Source organism: Vicugna pacos, chromosome 4, assembly GCF_048564905.1.
Source record: "Vicugna pacos chromosome 4, VicPac4, whole genome shotgun sequence".
Classification (NCBI taxonomy): domain Eukaryota; kingdom Metazoa; phylum Chordata; class Mammalia; order Artiodactyla; family Camelidae; genus Vicugna; species Vicugna pacos.
Genome location: NC_132990.1, coordinates 73,212,816 through 73,237,654, shown reverse-complemented (window position 1 = coordinate 73,237,654; position 24,839 = coordinate 73,212,816). Strand labels below are relative to the sequence as shown.

General features: G+C 53.6%; 1 protein-coding gene across 18 annotated transcripts in view; it reads right to left on the bottom strand.

Annotated features, from left to right (window-relative positions):
* The window catches only part of DNM1 (dynamin 1), a 41,697-nt gene extending 20,061 nt beyond the window's left edge, over positions 1-21,636 (bottom strand). For 14 of the 18 annotated variants that reach the window (XR_012072284.1, XR_012072282.1, XR_012072283.1 and 11 more), the window contains exons 1-10: positions 21,371-21,636; positions 8,231-8,304; positions 7,869-8,018; positions 7,387-7,590; positions 7,019-7,117; positions 6,763-6,923; positions 5,590-5,732; positions 5,321-5,456; positions 5,085-5,152; positions 3,820-3,958 (exon numbers count right to left, since the gene is read on the bottom strand). Coding sequence is in view for 14 of the 18 variants with exons in the window: in XM_072960194.1 (XP_072816295.1) it covers positions 3,820-3,958; positions 5,085-5,152; positions 5,321-5,456; positions 5,590-5,732; positions 6,763-6,923; positions 7,019-7,117; positions 7,387-7,590; positions 7,869-8,018; positions 8,231-8,304; positions 21,371-21,531 (1,335 nt within the window). In the remaining 4 variants the exon portion in view is untranslated. Of the gene's footprint in view, positions 1-2,052; positions 2,192-3,819; positions 3,959-5,084; positions 5,153-5,320; positions 5,457-5,589; positions 5,733-6,762; positions 6,924-7,018; positions 7,118-7,386; positions 7,591-7,868; positions 8,019-8,230; positions 8,305-21,370 lie in introns of all 18 variants that reach the window. The other 4 variants (XM_072960203.1, XM_072960193.1, XM_072960197.1 and 1 more) reach the window with 1 other exon arrangement.
* Positions 21,637-24,839: the final 3,203 nt, after the last annotated feature.

Sequence of the window (24,839 nt, the reverse complement as noted above, 5' to 3'; positions counted from 1 at the left end):
CAAGCACTCTACCAATTGAGCTACACCCTCCCCTCCCACCAGATTATTTACAATATTGAAAATCTGGAGACAGTTTCAATGTTCACCAACAGAAAAATGGTTAAGTAAAGTATACCGTGGTAATTCCATAGAATTTATGCAATTATTAAAAATCCTTCTGTAGACTACGTAATAATATCCCCCAAAACTTATGTGGTTAAGTGAAAAAGCAGGATACGAATATATTTACATTGTGACTGTTTAACAAAGTCAATAAACCTCTGTACAGAAAAAATGCTTTGGAGGAGTAAATTGGTGAAGTTACCAAAACTGAATGCTCACATCCACTGACTAGGCAATTCTATCTTAGAAAGTTGTCCTAAAGAAACAACAAGATAAGTACTACAAATACATTTATAAGGCTGTTTACTGCAGCACTATTTGTAAAAGGGAAAAAAAAAGGTTGAAACAACCTAAATGTCTGTCAATAGGATACTGAATATATAAATCATGTCACAGTTCTACAGTGGAATGTAATTCAGCTGTTCAAGGGCATCATCTTTATGTAGCTATGTATGAGGATTCCACTGCACAATTCTCACTTCAGTTAAAAGGAAGAGTTCAGAGGTCAGTGTGGTTAGTGTGATCCCGCTGAGGTTAAAACCGGTGTATAGTTGTAATTAGGAAGTGTGTGCTGCTAGCTGCCTTATCTCTAGAGTTGTGGGGTTACAGGGACTTCTGCTTTCTCTGTGTTATTTGAATATTTTTATAAATCATGAGTGATCAGAACAAAATCAATACTGATGATTTTATTTTTTAAAAAAGAAGTGTATTTATAAGAAACGTACAAAAATCTCAATATGGCTGTCTGGAAAAGGAGGGTTATTGCCTCTTTTTTATTCTTGGGCATTTCCCAAATTCTCTTTGAGAATGTATTACTTTCATAACAAAAATCCAAATTAAAAAAATTGTTATATTTTGTCTTCTTTTGTAAAGGGATTTGAGGCAGCTTACAATAAACTCGGTCGTTTTTAGCTAACAAAAGTAAGATTGTGTGGCTTAGTATTCACGATGCAGTGGGACCGTGAATTAGATGTCATGATATTTACTATGTGATGGAGAGTCCAGCCCAGATTTGATTCCATCTGGACCAGGCACTGAGTGGAAGCTAATTTGCTTAACCTACCCCTATTTGGCACAAAAGTGAGCAAAAAAAATGAGAGAGGATTGTGAAAGGTGTGCACGGGACTAATTGTGTATGAGCCACGAAAACTGTGATACTTATTTGGAACATGAAATTAAAGTAGATGTGCCCCCACCTCCCAGCGTAGGGAGCTTTTTCAAATACAGGTGAGTCTGGGCTCATGCAGTCTCCGGGGAGAAACTGCTTCAGATGATCTGTCTAAAAGTCCCCCAGATGCCCCAAAGTAGACAAATAGGAAAAAGGCATCCAAAAGGTCACAGACAACTCAAAAGAGGCTGACCCTGTCAAACATGTATGGATTACAGCCAAGTGAGTAATCCAATATGCTTTTAGGCAAATTGGTTTGGAGGGACTGGGATAGCTCCCCCACCCCAGGAGGCCTTGATCCCACATCTCTTCCCTTGGCCTCCCTAAATCTGAATCCCACTCTGCTTTTCTTTTCTGAGACTCGGTTTTGTCATCTGTAAAATGGGGCTAATATTATGTACTTCTTAGGGTGGTTAAAAGGATTAAATCAGATAATAAGGGCAAGCACTTAACCTAGTGCTTGGCACACAGTAGGTGCTCAGTAAACAGTGGCCATCTCCTTATCATCGTCATGGTCAAAGGGGCCACTGAGGATGCTTGGGTTAGAGCAAAATCTTCCGGCAGGGATGGGGGCCTGAAGGAATTATAAGTACAAGTAGACCCAGGGTTATAGGCTGGCATGAGACCTCAGGGCCAAGAGACACCTGGGCCAGCCTGAGCATCTGGATCCACATGGGTGGCTGAGAGGCTGCCAGTTGCTCAGCAGCTGGTTCTGCCCACGGGAGGCCCTGGCCATGAGCAAGAGACGGCCAGGCCCAGCCCCTCCCAGGCGGCCATCATACCTTTTCGCTACACTTTCTGATGGTGGCTGTGAGCTCACTGACTACCATATCCACACACTTGATACTGGGCTCTTTAAGCTTCTGCACCTGCTTTTTCACTGTGGCTTCAAAAGCGAGGTCAGGTGTGAAGAGGCCCGTCCTGCACCCGGGGAGGAGGAGGGGACAGGAGGAGGAGCAGCCGGGGCGGTAGGGCGGTAGGGCAAGGAGAAGGGGAGTGAAAGCCAAGCAGGGCCAGGGTCCGGGATGGAGGATGGCACGGGCACGAGGGAAGAGAGACACCGACACAGAGAAAGAGAGAGAGAAGACAATGTGAGCGTGGAACTTGGCCCTCCTGCCACCACCCGGATTGACACCTCCAGGTGCTGCCAAGCACCCCACCCAAGGGCTCTGAGGGTTGGGGGGGGGTCTGAGGGAACAAGGCCCTGCCCCATTCAAGGGCCCTTACTGACTTCATATTCTCTCCCCAGGGCTTGACAACCACCCCCCAACTCTTCAGCTACACTTAGCCTGCCCTCTCTCTTTTCCTATGCCATCTTTGTCATAGCCTCAGGTCCTGCTGAGGTGCTGATCCAGGCCAGGACCCCATCCACCCACATTCTATTCAATTGTATGTTTCCCAGCATCTCCTGTATTCACTTCATCTAGACTCCAAAGCCCAGCACCATTCCCTACCTCCACCAAAGCTGTTGTATCCAGCTGCCCAGGCTGTGCACTGCACAACTCCAGGGGGCTCCATTTACATAGATTACAGTGCAGATGATGCCTCCTGGAGTTGCAGTGTAGCTGCCTGATCACCACTCTCCAGCTCCCTGCTCTTCTCCTGCCCTTTCCTTTCTCCTCAAGGGGAATCCTTTGCCTCTCCTCCAAAGAAGTCTGGAGGAGATCAGTTTGGAAAGACAGAGAGAGAAGAGGAAAGACAGAAAGAGTGGAGATGGTGATAGAGAGGGGCCGGGGCAGCAGTGGGGAGGGGAACGGAAGGGAGGCTGAGGCGTGGAATCAAACAAGAACTGGACTTGTAGTCCAAAGCCTTGGCTTCAAGTGACAGCTCTGCCACCTCCTAGCTCATATGACCTTGGGCAAGTCGCTTGATCTCCTAAGCCTCAGTGTTCTTGCTGTGAAATGGGTGCCATCCTCCCTGCCTGGCCCTGCCCTCCTTGAGTGGTTCTGTGAGGCTCAGATGACACAGCAGATGGAAGAGGGCTCTGTCCCTGGCAGGCCAAATGTGGATGGAAGGGACACGGAGGGTCCTGGGTGAGGGTCCTGAGTGAGGGTCCTAAGTGAGGGTGGAGTGAGAATGGGGAAGATGAAGGACAGTGAGGAGTCAGGGTACCTGCCCTGGGTCCTCTGAATCCCTCTGGCCATCCGGGCCCCTAGAGCAGCACCAGAGAAGGTCTTGTACCTCATCTGTCCCCAGGGCCAAGGCTTCCCCAAGACCCCTCCCTGGAGCCCCGAAAGATGACCCCACCTCTGAGGGCAGGGAAAGGGCTCAGGGTCCCCTCCGGGCCTCCTCTCTCTGAGCTGGGGGAGCACTTGGTGGGCTCTCAGAGCAAATAGCCACCATTATACCTGTCTTTCCAATGTCTAATCCCTTGGTTCCCGGGCCTGGGCCCCAGGGGCTGGGTGAGGCCCCCTCAGAGAGTCCCCCTCTCCTGGTCTGTGGTGGCCTGCCTCCCCCACCCCGCTGAGGTCTGAACATGCTACCGAGAAGGCAGTGGGGGAGGTGGGGAGGGAGCACCTGGCAGCAGAGCAGGGCGGGGCAGGGGTTACCTTCTTGGTGCACTGTCTAACGGTGCTGATTAGCTCCGAGATAACCATGTCCACACACTTGAGACACGGTTCTCGGATCTTCTTCACCTGCTTTTTCACAATGGTCTCAAAGGCCATGTCTGGGGTAAAGAGCCCCGTTCTGAACGCCCGGAGCGGGAGAAGGGCACGGTGTCACAGGCCAGCTCCGGGTAGGAGCACCAGGCCAGGGCCCCGCCCCGCCCCCCTGAGCTTTGCCCCCAGGGTCCTCCCCCTACCCCTCTCTGGGCTTCAGTCTCCCCGTCTGTAAAATGAGTGGGAGGGAGTCAAACGAAAGACTTTTCAACCAGCGCTTTTTAGGGCAAGACAAGGTCTGCTTATAACTGTTGTGTATCTTGCTTCCTCTTGAGATTCTCTTCATAAAAATGTTCTATGGCTAGAAATTGGTTTGAAAGCTGTTGGACTGGGTTCTCTTTAAGAGCCTTTCTGGGAATAAAGCATTTTATTTTAAGACTAGGAGAGATTTTTTTTTTTCTGTGCCTTGCTCAGTGCAGTCTGTAAATTCTATGCCAAACCTTGGCCTTGAACCTGCATGAAAGCAGTGACATTTTGGTCTTGTTCACTGCTTGGCACAAATCGGGTGCTTTAAATTTCCTTGTTGAATGAACAGTGTAGATCTGGGTCCCTGAATGAGGTGGGGGGTGTTACGCTTTTAAGGAACAATCTTTCCCAGCCTTCCTTCCTGCTCCGCAGGCCTTGGGGTCGGCTAGAAGGATGGAAGTGGGGTGGAATGTGGCCAACTTTGGGCCAATGGGACTATGGGAGGGTCTGGAGGGTTAAAAGGCCTCATCTCACCGTAAAAGGTTCACAGACCAACATCTAAATGCTGTAACCCAGGCCCTACCCAGTGGTTTGGGCAGCTTTGCACTGGACAGGGCTGGGGGAGTTGTCTCACCCTGGGGATGGGCAGATGGCCCTAGCCTAGAGGGTTCTTCCCAAGCTACCTGTTGTCCTGGGCTCTGCCCTGCTGGTTCAGCCTCCAGGACTTGCCCCCAGGGACAAGCAAAGGAGGGCAGCAGGCCAGGGAGGGGGGTGGCCCAGGCCTCCCATCCACCTCCTCTAGCCAGAGCCTGTCCAAGCTGGGAGCCAGAAAGTCAGGATTGAGGAAATTGGAGACTAGGATTCTTGGTCCCTCCTGAAGGAGGCTCACTTCATCACTCCCTCTGCCTCTGCGCTAGACCCCTTCTGCCTTCCAGGGTTCAGCTCCCCTCCCCGGTCCCAATACATGCCTAATGCCATGAATATTCTTGATGGCATAGCTGATCTCCCTTCGGAGTTCCTTCTCATCAAACTCCATCTGTGGAGGAGAGCAAGAGATGGCTGGTCAAGGCCTGTCCTGCTACCTGGGAGGTCAAGACAGGGCCCACCCCTCTCCCAGGGCCTCTGGTAGGGTCAGCAAATGTACGCATGAGAGAGTCCTAGATAGGTGGTCCTGGGCCCTCCTGCCCCTGGGGAGCCTGCCTACCTTGACCAGCTCAAAGGGGAAGCGTTCATGGAAGATCCGGTTGATGCGGGCTCCCCCTGACAGTTCATAGGTGTCGATCTGGTCCCCTGAGCCCTCAATGCGCTTCTCAAAGTCTACAGCGAACTGCTGGACCATCCTGGGGGGAGAGTGGTATGACCTGAGGGGGCAGTAGCAGCCCAGTGGAGGTGGCCCTGGGACAGCCCTGTGCTGGGTCGCTAGGGGAGGGGTCAGCTCCATGATGGGGAGTCAGGAGGTGGGGGGGGGCTCACTGCAGCAGGGCCTTGGTCTTGCGCGCTGGGTCATCAGGGCGGAAGTTCTTGTACTCCTCCACCTCTTTCTCAATGGACAGCAGCTGGCTCTGAAGCTTGTTCCTCAGCCCAGGCAGTGTGTCCCGGATGTGGTTTGTCAGTTGCTGGGGGTGGGGGCGAGGAAAGGGTTAAGGCCATGGTCACAAACCCAGAATGCCCGCAGGACCAGGCAGGGACCAGGATGTCTGGGGGCCTTGTGGACATGGTAAGGTGCTGAGCTAGAGAGGGTAGTCACAGCCCTGCCTACAGCTACCCTGCCCATCAGAATGAAAGCGGCCTGAGGGCAGGACCTGGCACATGGTAGGTGCTCACAGAGGTATATTAATTGAATTAATGAGTCAATAACTCAATTTTCAATAGAAGCCAGAAATCTAGATTTTTATTTGAAATTACCTGGTTTGATTAATTTAATATTTTTAGATACCGCAAGAGCCAAATGAAATGAATCAGGAGTACTGATGGCTAGAGGTCTGCCCCTGTGCCCTCCGGGTTTAAAGCCTCCCTTAAGGTAATTCTCAAGTTCTGGGGCTCACTCCGGTTAGATCCCCACACACACTATCTCCCTAAACTGCACAGTGACCCTAAGAAACTGGTCTTATCACCATTACTACTATTTCACAGATGCAGAAATAGAGGCTCAGAGAGCCAGAGATTCTCAGTGGGTGAGTGACAAAGCTGGGATTGGAACCCAGGTGTGTGTCATCCAGAGACCCCAGTTTTATTCCATGACACACTACCTCCCTCCTGCCAACACATACACACACACACACCCGTGCAAACACTTCAGTAGTTCTGGAAGCCCCATTCCAGATGGAGAAACAGCTAGGGGAGCCCCTGGGAGTACCCATCCCCAGATCAACCTCTCCCCATTTCAAAAGGAACCAACGTCTTCAGCTGAGTACACCCCAAAACTGGCCTTCAAGCCCTTGTCAATGCCACCCTCACAGAAGATCTTGGGCTTCTCTCCATCCTGGGGGATTCCGGGGCTCCCCTCCCTGGCCCCAGACAGGGAAAGATCAGCAAACCTCTGGAGCTACCTCGCTGTGGGACAATGGACAACCCTCATAAAACACACTTCAATGGTTCTGTTCTCATGCTGGTTTCCCCAGGTCTCATTCTGGCCTGAGCCCCTACCTGGTTGAGGACCTTCTGCAGGTAGGGCGTGCCCATGCGGTCAGCCAAGTGGCGGTAGGAAGGGTGGGAGAGGAAGAACTTGCGCTCAGCAGCCAAGGCAGCTGTGATGTCTTTCTTGCCATCTATGTCCTTCTGGCTCCGGTTCACCACCCCAATGTAGCCTGTGGATGGGGTGGAGTTCAGGGGCAACCAGCCTTGCAAGGGTCGGGGATGAAGGGGAGGGGCAGGGGTGGGGCAGGGGGCGTGGCCTGCCTACCTCTGCGCAGCGGGAGCAGCTTGTTCTCCAGAACATCGCGGGCATCTGTGCCCTCGTCCATCAGGTCCAGCTTGGTGATGACTCCGATGGTGCGCTGACCTGGAGGGTGGCAGGAGAGGGTTGTCTACTTCTGCACTTGCCCTGACACAGGCACTCGCAATCCCATCCCACTCCCGCCATCTCCCAGATCACTCCTTCCCTGACCCACTTGCCTGCCTCTGCTCTCTTCTCACTCATTCATTCTCCACAGTAGCCAAAATGATTTTTAAAGTTAAAAACCTGATTCCGTCGCTATTAGCTTAGACCTCTCCCTTACACTGTGAAAAGACCCCCAGGGCCTTGTGCATCGGCTGCCTGTGGGAACCTACCCTGGGGGTCCACCTCCTTGGCGACCTTGAGGGCATCGGAGTTGGCCAGGTCTGAGTTGGCCGGGGATACGGCTAGGATGAGGCAGTTCTCCTTGGTGACAAACTGCATAAGCATGTCCCGGATCTGGAACTCGATGTCAGGAGGTTGGTCCCCCACCGGGACCTTGGTCATTCCGGGCAGGTCCACTAGGGTCAGGTTCAGCACTGGACAGGGCGGTGAGAAGGCGGGCTCAAGGCGAGGGGCGTGGCAGTGGGCGGGCGGATAAAGGAACAGGGCCGGGCTTAGAGGGGATCTGCTTGGGAGCAAGGCCGTAGGTGGGTGGGGTTAGGGAAACGCGAAGGGCTAAGGCGAAGGCCCGTTAGAGGCGTGGCCAGGGGTGGGCGGAGGCGCCAGCTAAGGGGCGGGGCGAAGAAGATAGTTCTGAAGGGGCGGGGCTCAGGGAGGGAGCCGGGAGGCCGGGGGCGGGGCCAGGTCTCCTTACCGTGTGGTGAGTAGACTCGGAGGTTGATGGGCACTGGAGAGATGCCCTTGTTGGTGCCGGTGACCCGGTCGGTCTCAGCCTCGATTTCCAGGCGCACCTCCTCGAAGTCGGTGAATTTCTTCCCCTTGCAGTGCAGGAACTCAGCATATTCTTCCCCAGAAGTGGGGTGGGTGGCGGGGAGTAAGCATCACAGCCCAGAACCCACCTGCGTCCCATCTCCCACGGGGAAAAGACCCCTCCCACAACACACCACCCAATACTGCCTTCTTTTCCCTCCCCTACAACAATGCCACCTCTCCTTTATGCATTTTTATCCCTTCTGTCCAGATGGGGATGGAGGCCCGAAGAAGGGAAGCTCATACCTGTGGTGGCATTGACCAGCTGCAAGACCAGGGGGCGTCGGGTGACAATGCCAGATCCCCGGGGCAGGAAGTCTCTGCAGTGAGTTGGGGGTGAGAGGAGGGTCAAGGTCTGAGGAAGTTCCTTCTGTCCCAGGGGCACCTGTCCTGACACTGGGGGCCCCAAAGCTCCCCAAAAGTGCCCCACCACATCTTAGCCCTAGGGCTTCAGGTCACTAAGAGGAGAGGGCAGCTGAGAAAGGTGGGAAAGACCACCATCAAGTCCCCTGGGTCACAGAATTTGGGCATCTGAACTGCCCAGAGACAAGACCAACGATCCCCAGACCTCTCTCAGGTCTGCCCTGTGTTGGTTCTGAGCCAACAGGAAGTCCCTGCCCCAGCCCAGCCACTGCCACCCAGCCTAGGAGAAAATGACCCATGAGGTGCCCCACCCTACATGTCCAAGTGTCCAGTGGTCACAGAGTGGATGCCAAGGAAATGGAGATGCACCTCCTCCCTTCCCTTCCGCTGTGGGGAAGGGCAGCTTCTCACTTCCCTTTCCCGGGGCTCCATCTGGCTGGGGTTGAGGATGAAGGGGGATGAGGGTGGGGGGAAGGAGGAGGCACGGAGAAGAACTCATGCTTCTTAAGTGCATACTGCCTGCCCAGCCTTTTGTGGGCAACGTCTCATGGACTCTACACAATAGACTCATGAGGAAGGTGCTATTATCATCCTCACTTTACAGATGAGAAAATTGAGGCTCAGAGACATTCAGGTTGTGCGGCCAGTGTCTACCAGACCCTGGGCACAGATCTGTTTGACTTTCTGGTGAAAGCTTCCTGCCCTTTAGCTCTCTGCAGACCCAGCTCCTTTTGAAGGACTGGACTGAGGGGTCCCAAAGTTACCTCCTGCCCTCCTGCCCTGATGCCTATATCTCAGACATCTGCTTGTGCCAATGTCAACCTCAGCAGTCTTTCCGGCTAACTCTTGAGGGTGCCACTTCTCTCTGTCCTGTCAGCTCTTCTCATCTCTCCACCCACCCCCAGCCCCACCCAGGCCAGCACAAGAATGAGGGTGGAAGCCTCTCCAGGGATCAGGCTGTTGGGATCACAGTCATGGGATCCCCAGGACTCGGAAATCTGGCTAGATCCTAAGGGACCATAGAAATCTGGCCAGCCACCTCATTCATGGAGAGGCACATGGAGGCCCAGGAAGGGGAAAGGATACACTCAAGATTCTACAGGGCTAGGACAGAGCCAGAGCATAAACCTGGGTCCCCTGCCCCAGCCCAGAGCCTGACCCGGACTCATAAATCTTCTAGTTCCTCAGGTTTGGGGTAGAGGGTCCAGGGGACAACAGAGTAGGCACAGGCTTCTGGGTTCAAGGCCTTCTCTTGGGGCTCCGGGAAGGCCTCTTCCATCCCCTGTCCTCACCCTGCCCCACTCTGGGGAGAGCAGAGGATAAGGGGGAAGAGTCAGCTGCTTCATGGGAAAGGAGAAGGATGATAAATCCTGCATTTATCCACTGTTTTTAGGTGCCAAGCAAATGCTTCTCATTTTTGCAAGACTGAGCTTCATATGGGCAGGGCTTGTATCTTTCCATCTGCCACTGTATCCCAGGGCCCAGCACAAGGCTTAGCACACATTAGTCCCTTAATAAATAGGGACTGAACCCCCAAGTCCTCAAAAAGTGCTCTCCTATGGAAATGATCATTTTACAGATGAGGCAGCTGAGGCTCAGAGAGGTGAAGTGACTTATCCATATTCACCTAGTTAGGAACGGCAGAGCTGGGACTCAAACCCGGTCTCTGTTGGACCCCAGAACCTGGGAACTTCCCCATCAAACTCTGCTGACCCTAAACCTGAGAAGCCAGACTTGGCTTTTTATGTAATTCAATTAAATTCAGTCTAAGACATGTTTGGGAGCAGCTGCTCTGTACCAGGCCCTGTGTTGGGCCCTGGGGATGGGAGAGGATGAGTCAGACAGTTCCCACCCCAGGAGCTCACAGTATGGTGGGAGAGACAGACAAGTAAACAGATAATGCAATGCAGTGTGACACGTGCTGGAACGGAGGTGCACCAGGCAGCGCAGAGGGGGAGGCGATTAACTGGGTGGCGAGGGGTGGGGGTGGTAGTGGAGGACTTCCTGTCTCTGCCTCTCCCATCCTTTACTCACTGACTCTTTTGCGGGCGTGACTCCCTAGTATTTGGGATCCCCCAGGGCTGTGGAGGTAGGACATCTGTTCTCACAGAGGCTGGGGTGGGCATGGGGGCCTGGGGTCTACCCTTTCCCCTCCCTGCCGCCAGTTCCTCACCCAGAAATAACCATAGCAACAGTAGTTGCCATGGAAACTGCAGGAGGGGCTGGAAAGGATGGGACTCCCCATAGAGAGCCCCCTCCCCACCCAGAGACATGAACCTTCCCTGGAGCTCTTTCCTGCAAGTCCCCCACCCCTGCACAGATGGACCCACTCAGCCCTGTCAGGTCTGAGTGGGGCAGAGTTTCCTGAGGTGCCACATAGAGGGAGTTGGGAGGCCAGAGTCCAGCTGGAGGGGTGGTCAGGGGTCTGGGCCAGCCTGCTCCAAGTCACTGCCTCCCAGGGCTACTTAAAGGACAAGCAGCTTATGGGAAGCAGAGATTAGAGCACAGGGCCATGTGTGGGAGCAGAGCGCATCCTCAGACCAGGATCGCCCTGGGCCAGGGTGGGGATGGGGGTGTCCAGGTTGGGAGGGCCCCATCTCGGCTCTGGCCCCGGTTCTCAAAGGGAGGCCTCACAAGGCCTCGGCAGTTTGTTAAAATGCACATTCCTCAGACTGGCTGGGTTAGATCTCGGCAGTGGGGGTGGAAGAGAGAAGGAGGGAATCTGGATTTTAAACACAATCCTCATATGATTTTCATGTTCCTGTGAAGTTCAGGCATCACAGGCTCAGTGGTGAGGAGCCAGTGCGCAGGCCCTGGGTTCGAATTCCACCTTGCTTTGGCCGTTCCTTCGCCAGGAGCCTGGTGCTCCTGGGCAAGTTGCTTTACCCTCTGGGCCCCAGGGTCCTCGGCTGTGACCCGCATGATCTAACCGGGGCGTCATATATTACTACGTGCAGCTGCGGGAGGCTTCATGGACGCTTTTCATGGAAAGAGCTTAGCCAGTGCCTGGGACATAGTAGGCCTACAGCAGCTGCCAAGGAGGGCCTCCTGTTCTCAGCCTCCTCCCTGGGAGGGTTCCCAAATACCAGCAAGGAATTCAAAAACCTAAAGAACCCTCTATCTCATCTCCTCTGGGCTCTGAATCGGATCTCGGGATTCTGACCACAGAATGTAGGATGGAAATGATGGACACCGAGGAGGAGGAATTTTCAGAGACCATCTCGTTTCCCCTGTTATTGTCCAGAGAGTGGGACAGAGGCCCAGAGAGGGTCAGGGAGCTGTGAAGCCACACAGCGATGGGAGAGGTGGCCAAGATGGGGCCAGGACCAGGAGGCCTGCTTCCTAGTCCCACACCTGGACAGGCAGTGAAGAGGACCAGCTGGTTCCCACATCCAGACTGTGAGCGCCTGCCTCTGCTGGATTCCTGCACTGGGCACTGGCTGGGTGTATCATAGGGGGTCAGGCAACACTCAAAGGAGCAAGCATGGCTTAGCTTTTCACCTGGACAGACTGTCCCACACGCTCTGTTAAAGTGCCCCTTGGTACCTCCCTACTTGGGATTTGGGCCTCATTTGGCCTCCAGCCAGAGCCACCCCTGCATCTCCCACCCAGCTCCTGGTGAGCCTGAAGGAGGACAGAACAGGTGCCCAGAGAAAAGTGTGCCGGGCCCACCAGCCTTGGCTGCCGTGTGGGAAGGGTGGATGGTGACATGGCAGCTCTGCCCACTCATTCTAGACAGATGGTGGTTTCCCAGGGAGGCCTTGCTTTGCCATCTGCAGAGGCACATTCAAACCCAAAGCACAGGGAGGATGAAAAAAACGTATCTCAGGTCCTCCAAGTACCACATACCCCCTGTCTGAATTGGCGCTGTCACTCCGGAGGGGCTTGGAGAAATTACACCAAAGGGCCTGGTACCTGAGATTTGGGGCTGGGCTGAGCTCAGGGACCCTGGTTCCCAGGTCCTGCTGAATGCAAACACCAGAAATTAACATGCTTGGTCTGCCATGTACCCAGTAGCGGTCATTCTTAGAAGTCTCCTGTTTCCTGGGCTCTGATGTCAGACTGGCCTGGTGTTGAATGTTAGAGCTGCCACTTAGGAGCTGTGTGGCAATGGACAAATGACCAGACCTCTCTAAGCTTCAGTTTCCATATCAGTAAAATGGGTTTCTGTGAGGCTTTTATAAATGAATGCCTGAATGAATGGTAGCTATGATGATACATATAACTTGAGCAAGCTGAGAATACAGGCTGGGCTCCCACAACAATGTCATCAATTGAGACAGCAGAGAAGGAGTTGGAAGGTGGGTCTCCTGGGCGCTGGCCGGCAGAGTGGGTGGAGGTCAAGGATATTTCCACCCAGATCTTGCCTTGAAAGTGGAAGGCAAGGGGACTGGGTAAGCTGTGAGGTGCCCTCCGAAGCACGGAGCTAGGGTGGAGGTGAGGGGGTGGGTGGGCCAAGAAATACAGTTGGGAGGAGGTGAGGCTGCCTCCAGCGAACAAGTCCCTCTCTGTTCCTCTGCCCTAGGAGGCCCCGGCCAGGCCCACGTCACGCAGCCCATGAATTTCCACCTGAGGTTTGGACATTTCAGGGCAAGTCCCTGTGCTTCCTCTGATATTCCGAAATCCTGAGAGCAGGAGCTGGGCTGGTTCTTGTTTACCACTGTCTCCTAAGCACCGGGCTCGGAGCCTGGGATGGAGCCGGCACTCAGGACACCCCTGTCGCCGAAGGAATCATTTGAAGACGAGCTTCTCCAGTTTCCCTCCATCGCCCTAATTGTACAGATGCAGAAACTGAGGCACAGAAAGGGGAAGAGTGTTGCCTAAGATCACAGTGCAAGTTGGTGACAGGGTAGGACCAGTACCCAGGGCTCTGGACTCCAAGCCCGGAGCTCTTTCCACAACAACCATGTTCTCTATTAAAGAAAATCTATAATCTTTCCTTCCATCTTATTCTTCCATCCCTCCTGCCTTTCTTCCTTGCGTCTCTCCTTCCTTCTTCCTTCCCTCCTTCCCTCCCTCCCTCTCAGCCTTCCTTCTTCCTTCCTTCCTTTCAAGTGTTGATAACTACACTTTCAAAATAGAAATAGACATCTCTTTTGCCCCTACTTTAAAAAAATCATATGTTCTCTCTTTTAAAAAATTTCAGACAATACATAAAATGTTTAAAAAATAAAAAGCAACCATCATCCCAATACCTGGGGATCACCACTGTAAACATTTTATCATTTATAAGAATAGTCAGTGCAAACACTGGCGGATTGTTGACTGCCGGCCAGGAACTCTGCCGGGGGCTTTAAAATCTGCATCATCACGAGGTTTCTTTTTGGGGTGATGGAAGTGTTCTAAAATTAGATTGTGATGATTGCACAACTCTGTAAACATGCAAAAAATCATTGAAGTATGCAATAAAAATGGGTGAAGTTTATGGCATTTAAATTATACCCCAGTAAAGCTAGCTGTTTAAGAAATCTGCATCCTCTTGATTGGTTCTGGAACGGCTGTGTGAGGTTGGTGTGATCGGTTTCCCCATCTTAAAGGGGAAGAAACTGAGGCTCAGAGAGATGAAGTCAGGTGCCCCTCACGTGCCCACACGAGCACAGGACTCCCAGCCACACTTAGGTAGGTAACTCTATTTGTCTGACAGCTCACCACGGACATTTCCCAGGTCCCTCAATACAGAGCTACATCTGGATCCTAATTTCTTATCACCAGCAGCTTGATGTGAAGGAATCTCAGCTCCATCACTAAATTATTTCCCTGCTCTGAACCTCAGTTTCCCCATCAGTGAAATGGAATACAGCCCAGCAACTCCCTCCTAGGGCTGCTAAGGGAATGCCCTGGGAACCTGGCTGTAGAAGGATCTAACAGAGGGTGCCCATTAGGGCACCTGAGTGCCCATCATATGCCAGGTGCCTGGGTGTGCTAGAGAGCATTGCATTCACCTGCTGAGGTCAGAGGTGAGCATGCATTCACCTGCTGAGATTTTCTCCCCGTCCTGGCTGGTGGCCTTATTTCCCTGTGCTAAGACTAGTGATAAAAGAGTGACATGGTTACAAACAGGTAAATTGTTCATAGCACTGGTTGGAACTGCTGTCTGCCAGGAGCTCTCAGCCTAAGGCAGTGGGCCTCTTTCTCCCACTATGGCCCCTCATTCTGGGAAAAAAGTAAGCCCTGCCCCACAGACCATGGTCATGGGGTAAAGGGCGGTCAGGGATGGCATCCTGGAGGAAGTGTTGGCTGATGTGAGACTTAGAGGATGAACTAGTGAAGGAAGAAGGTGAAGGTATGAAGAGCCTTCCTGGCAGAGAGAACAGCACCCGCAATGGCACTCGGAGAGTGAGAGGGAGGCCCGCATGTTGTCCCGTGACCGCAGGAGACGCCGCTAGACCAGCAGGGAGCAGCTGGAGGGGAAGCCGGGCTGAGTAAGGCAGGCCTCAGAGGCCAGCTCGGGCACTAGAACCTCTGCAGGGCAGGGGGCCAAGGAGGGCTTCAAGCAGAGGGAACTAGATTGGGAGGCCATGGAGGGTTCCGTGCTGTCAGATGGAGAAAGACAAGAAAGGAGGCTGCCCCAAGTGCTAAGACAAAGACGGTGGCGGCCAAGGCAGAGGGAGGTGGGTGGCCTGGGGCAGAATCCACAGGGCTTGAAGGCTGAATTAGATGGAGAAGATGAGAGAGGAGAGGGACGCTGACCTCGGGGCCTCTGGTCAGGGCAAGGGGAAGATGCTATTGACCAGACTGTCTCAAACACCTGCCAAGACCAGTATTCCTCTTTTTCTTGTTGCCTATAGTAATTGCAATTTGCTTGAGCTGATTGTTCAAAACAGCTCTTATTCCTTAGTCAGATTTCAGTCCAAGGAGGGGACAAGAGTGCCCGAGAGACAGCCAGGGAGAGCAGAGGAGGAGAAGCTGAGGTGTGTGGAGATGTAGGCACATGGTTTGGGGTGAAGAGGGTGGACATTCACATTCACATGGAGGCAGCTGACCTGTGCAGGTTCTAAACTGCCTCTGATTCCATCGCTGTGTGACTCTGGGCAGGTCCCCTACCCTCTCTGTGCCACTTCACCATCTGATATCCTGGGATGATGCCCTTCCTACTAACAGGTTATTATTTCCAAGAAGACAATAATCAGCACTGCCCTTGGATCTGGAGAATTGGGGCCCTGACCCTGAGTCCCATGCCTTAGGGGTCCTTCTTGCGATCTCTGACCTCACCTCCCCCATGGAGCAAGCAGTACCCCCACGGGCCAAGGGAAGTGCCAGATGGAATCTGTGCACCCCCTCCTAGGCCACATTCAGTGCCCTGGAATTCTCTGTCTCAAGATACCTCTAGAATCTTCCCTCCCACTGAGGGCTACCCTCACTGTTGGGAGGCACCCCTGGAGCCACGGTGGGGAGCAGAGGGGTGATGGGAATCCTTTCAGGGGACTCGGATGGAGCTGGGATATGAGGGCAACCTGGGGAGAGAGGCCACCGTGCCTACACCTTCACATCCCATCATAGAACCTGGAGGAGTCTGAAATGCTAAATTCAAAACCAGCCTGCCAGGTTGTTTTGAAGGTGTTTGTCAAGGTGGGGGGGGGGGCGGAATGTATTGTATTTAGCAACCCATAGCTTGATTTATAACTGGAATATTCAGACACACGTCCCGTGGGCTCCACTTCTGCTCCTGTTCAGGGCAGATAACATCACGCTGGCTACTGGCTTCCTCCAGCTCCCCTCCTCCCCCAGATTCCGACCCTCCAACCACAGCCAAGGCCTGGGAAACTCGATTCTCCTGGTGCCGGGATCAGATGCCGTCTGCCAGTTACCTTTCATCCCCAGCTCCTGGGGCCACTGGGTGGGGCGGGGTTTGGGAAAGATGTCCTCTGGTGGGGATGGGCACGCGAGTCTAGCTGTGGGTGCGTGGCAGGCAGGCGCTCTGAGCCAGAGAAGTGGGAGCAGAGCGTGGCTGCCTGGGTGGAGGTGGCTGTTGGACTGGCAGTGCCTCCCCAGCCCTCCTGGTCTCACTGCGGCCTCCACTCCTCCCCCGGCCACACTGCCCTTCCTCCAGGTTCTCAGACCTCCACTGGGCTCCCTCCCACCTCGGGCTGTTGCTCAGGTGGGACCCTGGACCTGGAACAGGGTCACTCTTTTGCCTGACCAAGTCCTATTTTTTTCTCAGGTCCAGACTTAAAAGCTCAAATGTCTTCTTTGGCCCTCAGATGACACCCTTGCCTTAGATAATCAGGCTCCTGATACCCTTCTTCAAACATACAACAGAAGAGCTCTTTGTGTGATTTAGCGTCTGTCTGTCCCTCTCAGCTGTGAGCACCCCCTAAGAGCAGGGATGGGTCTGGCTTGTTAACAGCTGTATCCTCAGGGCCTGGTGCACTGTTTGTCAAGAAGATGTCAGTTCCCTCTGCTCCTCCAGTCAGTGACTTTCTACCTATGATGTCTCAATTATCCCCTAAACTTCTTTGGCCTCAGTCTCCAAATCTGGGTAATGGGATCACTAAAATGAAGCCCAACTTGTTCAGAGGAAGTTAGTAGCAGGGAGTGGACTGTTCCCTGTGGGAGGGGCCGGGGCTGACCAAGAGAGGGGCTCTCATAGGCCAGAGACCAGCACAAGCCCGTGCTGGGGCAAGGATGCAGAGGAAGGGGTGGGGGAATTGGTAGGAGGAAGGGAGCCTGAGCAGGAGTAGGCAGATACACCAGGGAAACCCAAAACCTTGCCTTCCAGGGCTCTGGGCAGAGGCTCACTCACCAGGCTCCTTGCTCCACCCTTGCTGGAGGAGATTCTCCCTCCCCAACCCGCGCCCAGACCACCTCCTGGCCAGGACCTACGTCCAGGCAGAAGAGACCTGGCCAGACCTTACCCTGAGTGCTTCATGGGCTTTATGTCAACACTCACGACAATCCCAGGAGGGAGGTGCCATTATTATCCCCATTTTACAGACGAGCAGGGTTTAAGAAACATGTCCAAGGGTGCCCAGCTTATAAGTGGCAGAGCTGAGCTATAAACCCATCTGATGCCAGAGCCTGAGCCCTCAGCGCCTCGGCTACATCCCCACTGGCCTTGGCCTCCCCAGGGGCCAAGCGGGAGGAAACGTGGGCACCGCCCATTCGTCCGTATGCCAGGGGCCCCAGAGCCTGCAAGCCTGTCCCAGGACATTTGACTTGGTGGCGGATAGGGATCGTGGGGAGGGGATATGCAGCTGGGGACAGACAAGGAAAGCCTAGGGCACCAGACATCTGCTGACACAATGCCGGGGTGTCCTGGGGCCCACGCACTCTCCTGTGCCTGCACGTGCTCCCAAAATGAGCTCAGCTACGCTCAGCGGTTTACATCACATCTCTTCCGGATTTATATTTCCAGCCCACCTTCCCCCTGAGCTTCTGACTTGCATCACCACACTGCCCAGCTGATAGCTCCGATTCGACCAGTTCAAAACCAAACTCCTGATCTTACCCCCTACTCCCCAACCTGCTCCGCCCGTACTCCGTGAATGGCACCAACACCCACCCAGGGTCAAAGGTGCTGAAGTCACCCTGGCTTCCTCTTTCCTCACCTTCCACATTGCATCCACCAGCAGGTTTTGTGGGACCCTTCAAAATACATCCTGAATCCTGCCTTTCTCCTCCCCTCTCTGCTGAAGCCCAGGTCCAGGCCCCATCACGTCCTGCCCACCACAACAGCCACTTCACTTGTCTCCTGCCCACCTCTTCAAGTTACACAGTTGCTGGAATCAGCTCAAGTCACTCCACTACTTAAAAGCGTCTGATAATAAGGTAAACAAACCCAGCTCCTCAGCATAATCTGAGGGCCTTGAAGATCTAGCCCCTGCCTATCTGTCTGCTGCCAGGTCCACTTGCTCACCAAGCACCAGGCACAGCGCTTCCTTTCTGTTCTTCAGACCCACCAAATTTGTTACTGCCCCAGGGCCTTTGCATCTGCTGTTCCCTCAGCCTAGAATGCATCTCCCCACATAATCACAGAGCTTCTTGTCCCTCAGTTCTCATCTCAGATGCCACTGCCTCCTAGAGACCTTCTTTCACCTCCCTGTGGAAAGTGGCCCTTCTCCCTCCTAGCACTGACCACATTCCCCAGTCATCTTCATATACATGCATGTATGTGTTCCTGGGTTTACGATGTCAGAGTTTCCCCTCTGGAATGCAGAGCTTTTGTCTTTTCTACCATCGAATCCCCATTGCTGAGACATCATGGACACTCCATGAATATCTGCTGAATGACTGAATGAATCAGCCTCAGTTTTCCCTTTTGTAAAAATGGGACGAAGAAATATCATAGAGAAGCCCTAGCAGGGTCCTGGGCAGCTGCTTGGGCCACCTCCACTGCAGAGCTGACAACAGGGTCCTCCTGGGTGCCCGGGAGCCCAGGCCAGCCTGGAGCAGCCTCTCCTTCCCCTGATGCATTTTCCACTTCCTCTCCATGGGGGGTTGGCTCCCAGGAAGCCCCAGGAGGCAGAGCAGCTGTTATCATGCTCACAGGGCTAGGGACCCGGCCCTAGGTAGAGAGATGGTGACCCATGACAGAGCAGGCAGGGCTGTCTAGAGGACCCACTGAACCTCAGTTTCCCGCCTGGACTCTAGCCCTGGCCCCCTCACTAGCTTTCATGAGAATCAAATAATGCTGTCCCTACTCACTCCTTCGCCTCAGGCCCAGCCCTTCTGCTCTGTCTGCGTCTGGATAGCCTGTGCCTCCTCCCGCAGGGCCACAGTCAAGGGTTATTGGGTTGCGGAGGGCAGTGAAAGGGCCTTGCCTCCAGAGGCAGAGTCCACATACTACTCCACCACTCGACAAGCAGACGGTTGCCGAAGTCAACCGTAGCCAGGCTGGTCTGCTGAGCTGTCTGCTTTCTGGTCCCTCTCTCTGCTGGACAGTGAGCTTCGAGGGCAGGAGCCAGGTCTGTCCCAGCACACGGAGGCCCCAAAGATAACTGATGGAGAAATTGAGGGCCCACACGCCTGCATGTCCCCGTGCTCAGTGCAGAGCTTGGCTCTCAGAAGCTGTGACGGCTTGAGATTGAAGTCTAATAGATGCTGTCCTTCCCGGCTGTGTGACCTTGGACAAGGCATCTAACCCTGGGGTCTCAGTTTCCTCACCTGCAGGATGGGCAACATGGTACCTGCCTTGTGGGGCTGCTGTGACCCATCCCATATAGCATGGTGTGGGGCACGTGGGAAGGGCTCAGCAGATGGGAGCTGAGGTCACCTTCCTCTCTGTGGCTCCTGCCCAGAGCACGCAGCAGGCACAGAGCGGGCGCTCAGTGGATGTCAATGGATGAAAGGCAGGACTATGGTCTGCACACTGTAAAGTGCTGGATGTCCAAGAGTGTCACTGAAAGCACGAAGGCCTCAGGGATTTATCGTCTCCAGGTTCCTCCCATGCCTTCACTCTGACTGCCAGGTCACAGGGAAGGGGCCCATCTGTATGTCTCTTGCTTGTGTCTCTGCACCTGGTGGGGAGGTGGTCACGTGAGCAGGGGGGGTTCTGTGGGACCCAGTCCCCGGGAGACAGACGGCATCCCCCTCTGCTGACCAGATGGGGCTGTCCGCCCCTACAGAGGCTTTCCAACGTCCCATGGATACATCACTCCAGCAGGACCCTTCCCTCTCACCCCTAGGGTTGACCCTGGGCTTCCCAGTTCATTTGAGGGGCAGAAACAACCATCCAGTCTAATTGTCCATATTAGAGATGGAGAAACTGAGGCTCAGAGAGGGCAAGTGGCTCGCCTGAGTTTTCACAGCAGAACCTGGCTTGGACCCAGGATGTCTCGCCCCAGAACTGCTGTCCCTCTGAGAGGGAAGCCTCTGCCTACCTCCCTCTCCCACGTGCCATTTGCTTCTTGAGCCATAAAGGTCAGTGGAAGAAAGCTAGGGTTTCTGAAGAAGGTGAGGGAGGGAGGGGACGGAGTGGGGTGGTCAGTGTCAATTCTCCTGCCTCCTCCCCCAGTCTGCCCAGCCCCCTACTCTGCCTCCAGCACCGGGGGAGAGCCATCCTCTCTCTCTCCTCAGCATCCAAAAAGCCATCTCTGCCTCCCCTTTCTTGGGGGAGTCTGGGGGGGTCACAACACTGCCTGCCCCCCTAAACCCAGGACACTTCGCCTTTGCAGTTGGCCCCCACTCCGTGCCACCTGGCCCTCCCAGCGCCTTGTGGGATCAGAGGCAGGAGGGGGATTAGGGTGTGCAAATGGCTCCCCCCCTCCTCGCCACCCTGCCTCCCTGTCTTAGTCATCTCTGCCCTCCACCGCCTTCTCCCTCTATTACAATCCCTCTGCCAGGCCAAGGGGAGAAGGACATTGACAGGCGGCCCCCACTCAGGGGCGGCAGCAGGGCAAGGCGCCGACTGCTCAGAAAAGGATCAGAAGCAGTTTCTCCCCCACCCCCTCCCCTTCCTCATCCTGCAGCCCGTGCCTCCCCCCTCTTCCGCGCTGCGCACGGATGGCGGCCGGAGCCGCAGAGGTGTGTGTGTGACTCGGAGGAGGCTGTGTCTGGTCCCCCATGCCCGCGGGACTATGTCCTCTCCCATGGGCTTTGGGGGGGGGGGATTGTCCTCTGCCACGGTCCAGGAATTCCAGAGGGGAAGTAGCCGTCCTCCATACAGACTGGGTATGGGGGCTCTGCCCTGGGCGTGCTGCCCGCTTCAAGGGACCCCCCAGAACCGAAGGGAGACGCTGAGTAATGCAGGCCCCTCAGTGCCCTTGGGTGCGGGGTGGAGGGGCGGGAAACAACCCTTTGCCAGGGTCTCTTGGCACAGCTCTGTCTTCCCTAAAGGACGGGGAGGAGGAGGGGGCGTGATCCTGTGGCCGCTGGCTTGACGTTTGCGGACAAGCGGGGGGCGTTGCGCCCCTGAGGGGCTCTCATGGAGGGGGAGGGCCGCCTCCTTCTGGCTAGAGGTGGGGGGCGCGCCGTCCGCCGTGCAGCGCCAGGGGCTGCGAGGTCGTGGCGACGTCGGGGCCGGGTGGCGGAGGCCGGGAGGACCCGGGAGGAGGGAGTCCGCGCTCAGGGGCGCGCCGCTCTTACCTGCCTACGAAATTCTCCAGCACCGAGCTCTTGCCGGCGCTCTGGCCGCCCACCACGGCGATCTGAGGCAGGTCGAGGTCCGCGTTCTGGCCGATGGCGGAGAAGGCATCCTGCAGCCTGTTGACCAGCGGGATGAGATCCTCCATGCCGCGGTTGCCCATGGCTGCGGCTGGCCCCACGGGCTGAGATCCTGCCGCCGCTTGGGCTCCCGGCTTCGGCTCCGCGGCTGCAGCCGAGCGCTCCGATTGCCTGCGCCGCGGGCCCCCCGCCCCTCGGGGATCGGAGTGGAGCACTGCGCCAGGACGTCGCTAGAGGGCGCCCGCGGCTGGTAGCCATGCGCAGGCGCCGCCCGCGGCACTATGGGGATTGTAGTTTTCTCTTTCTGCGGTTTTTGGGGCGCTCGAGCCGTGTCTGGGGGGTGCGGACACTGCACTGCAGATATCATTCCTGGAAATGGGCACTGTCTCCTAGGTACTAGTTACCCTTAATACCAGGTCTCTTGGAAGTAGTCATGTCTGCCTCACTCCATCTTACAGATGAGGAAACTGAGGGTTGGAGAGATCCGCCTCCTCCAAGGTCAGTCTCCTGACCTGGAGTTCCACTTGGCCTCACTACCTTCTACTCTAGGTTCTGACACTAATTCAGACACTAATTCATTTCTGGCATGTCCTTTCCCACCTCTGGGCTTTCATTTCTCTGTTTCTAGGAGAAAATATAGAACATTAATTCTATAAATATTTATTGAACACCTACTCTAAGCCAGACCCTGTTCTAGGCACTGGAGATACAGCAGTAAACAAGGCAGACAGGTTCTCTACCCTCACAGACCTTACATTCAGGTGGTGGAGACAGAGAGTAAGTGAATAAACCAATAAATAGTAAAAGTGAAAGTAGTTTATACTAATAATCATGGAAGAAATAAACAGGGGGTGTGAAGAGGGGTTCCTATGTGGGTGCAAAGAGTCCACTTTAGCCTGGGAGGTTAGGGGGAGCTCTCTGAGGAGGTGACACTTGAGAAGAGACCCAAATGATGAGAAGGAGCCTGCTACAGGCAGATCAGGGGAAGAGCATGCCAGGCCGAGTGCATAGCGAGACAAAGACGCTGATACTTGGAAGGCCCTTCTTGGGACCATTGGACATCTTGTCCTGGAAAGTGGCAGCCTTTTTCCCAAACCATTAGGGTGGTGGTAGAACAGTGGGATTTGAATCCAGGACTTCTACAACCCTGCCCTATTTATCCTTTCTACATGGAGAGACCATGGGGCCCCAGGCCTAGCCATCTACCTCTTTATTTAAGGAACCTAATCTGGACACCCCACAAGGAGACTAGGAAAGAGAAGCCAGCCTATCCTGTGCTGCTGGGGTCAGCAGGTCACTCTGAATGTGAACAGGGTTGAGGCACTACTGGGAAATCAATCAGTGGACTGTGAGTTGGAGACTGTCATTCATTCATCCACTGAATACATATTTATTGAGCCAGGAACTATGCTAGACCCCAGAGATAAAACACTGAGCAAAATGGACAAAGTTGTCACCCACATGTGGTTTATAGTCTAGTGGAAAAAGAACAAAGCACAAATAAGCCAATAAATATCACTCTATCAGATGGTGACGAGCGCTCTGGAAAGCAAGAAAGCTGGGGAAGGTTGGAGGTGGGGGTAGTGTTGCTATTTTGTATAGAGTGGTTGGAGAAGAACTCTGGTAAGGTAAAAATGTGAGCAGAGACGTGAAGGAAGTGAGGGAGTAACCCTTGTGGACATCTAGGGGAGGAATTTTCTAGGAAGGCAGAGGAGAATAAGCAGGCCCAATCCTAGCAGCCTGGCCTAGGCCTTAGACAAGCTGTGTGATCCATGTCCCTCCACATCTCTGAGCCTCAGTTATCTAATCTGGGTAATGGAGATAATGATAGATCGGAATGCCTGTGAGGGGCATGGACTGTGCCTGGCGCTTGGGAGACCCTTATTAAACCACTGCTTTGAGGATGCTAATGATGCCACGTCCTCCAGACAGCTGGAACATCAGCCACACGCAATGCACATCCTGAGCAGCTGTTCCAAGACAGACTGTTATTATGCCCTGAGAACCAGAGAGGGCAAAGATGAATCCTGGAGTGGAGCCATTAATTTGGGGAGAGGGTACAGGTTACAGATGTCTGCCTAGAGGGTCACCATCATGGCTGGGTTATTTTTCCTAATTACAATAGGGAAACGTATTCTAAAAATCAGACTTTACACAGTATTTGAAAGCTTCTGGTCATCCTCCCACCCAGAGATAACCACTATTTATAGTTCAGAGTTTATTCTCTGGATTATCCCATATATATTTGTTTTGTTTCATTTTGTTTTTACAGAAATGGGATCATACTATAAATCTTGTGTAAATCAGTGTATCACTGATGCCAGACCAGCAGCCTGACTATCACCTGGAGTTTGTCAGAAATGCAGACTCTCAGGATTCACTCATAACCCGCTGAATCACAACCTGCATCTAACAAGAATCAAGAGCCCTGGGAGACTGCTGTGCAAATCAAAGTTGGAGAAGTTCTAATATATATTATTACACGCAACTTGGTTTTTTAGCAACGGTGTGTCTTTGACATCTTTCAGTGTAAGAACCAACAGATTGATCACATTCCTTGTTCATGGCTGCATAGTTTCCTACTGTTTGGCAGTGCTCTGGCTTTGTTCCCTGGTCCACTAAAGATGACTGTGCTGAGCTTGAAGAATGAATGGATAAAATGTCACTAGGGGTTGTGGAGAAAGATTGATGTTCTGGGTGGAGGAATCAGCATAAGCAAAGGTACAGAATCAGAAAGAAAATGAACATGAAATGTACCCTGGCCTTATTCCCACAAGGCTTGGTGAGAACCAAAGGAGGGTTACTGCAGATGGTTCTCCCAGATGATGAGAATTAAACGAGTGTTAGAAATGGCTTTGACCCTCTACTTCGAGCACCAACGAGGGAGAATTCTCTCTGGAGCTCCTGAAGTTGTAACTATCACCTATGCTGGTGGATCAGCAGCGGGAACACTCACTGGGCATACCCCCACCCCTGGGCCAGTTACTGTGCTGAGATGCAACTCTCAGAAGGGAGAAATTCTTATTAGCTCCCTTGACAGATGAGGCAACTGAAGCACTAAGAGCAATGTGCGTGAGGTCACGAAGCCAGGAAGTGATGGAGTGAAGATGGAAATGGAGGTTAGTGAGACTCAGAGCTTCCATGTTTATATCCTATACTGCACCAGCTTTTGTAATCTATATATTTTTAATGCATATGAAATAAAACACTAGTCCCTTCTGATAGGGTTTCTGTTGGCCATACAGCAAGTGCTTAATAAATACTGATTGTATTGAATTGCACAGTGGCCTTATTATACATCTCCTGGGTCAAGCTGTTATATTTAGTCACTGAGTCTGCTCAGGGTCTGGCCCTTTGGATTCATTCATCCTTCAGCAGGTAGTGATTAGTG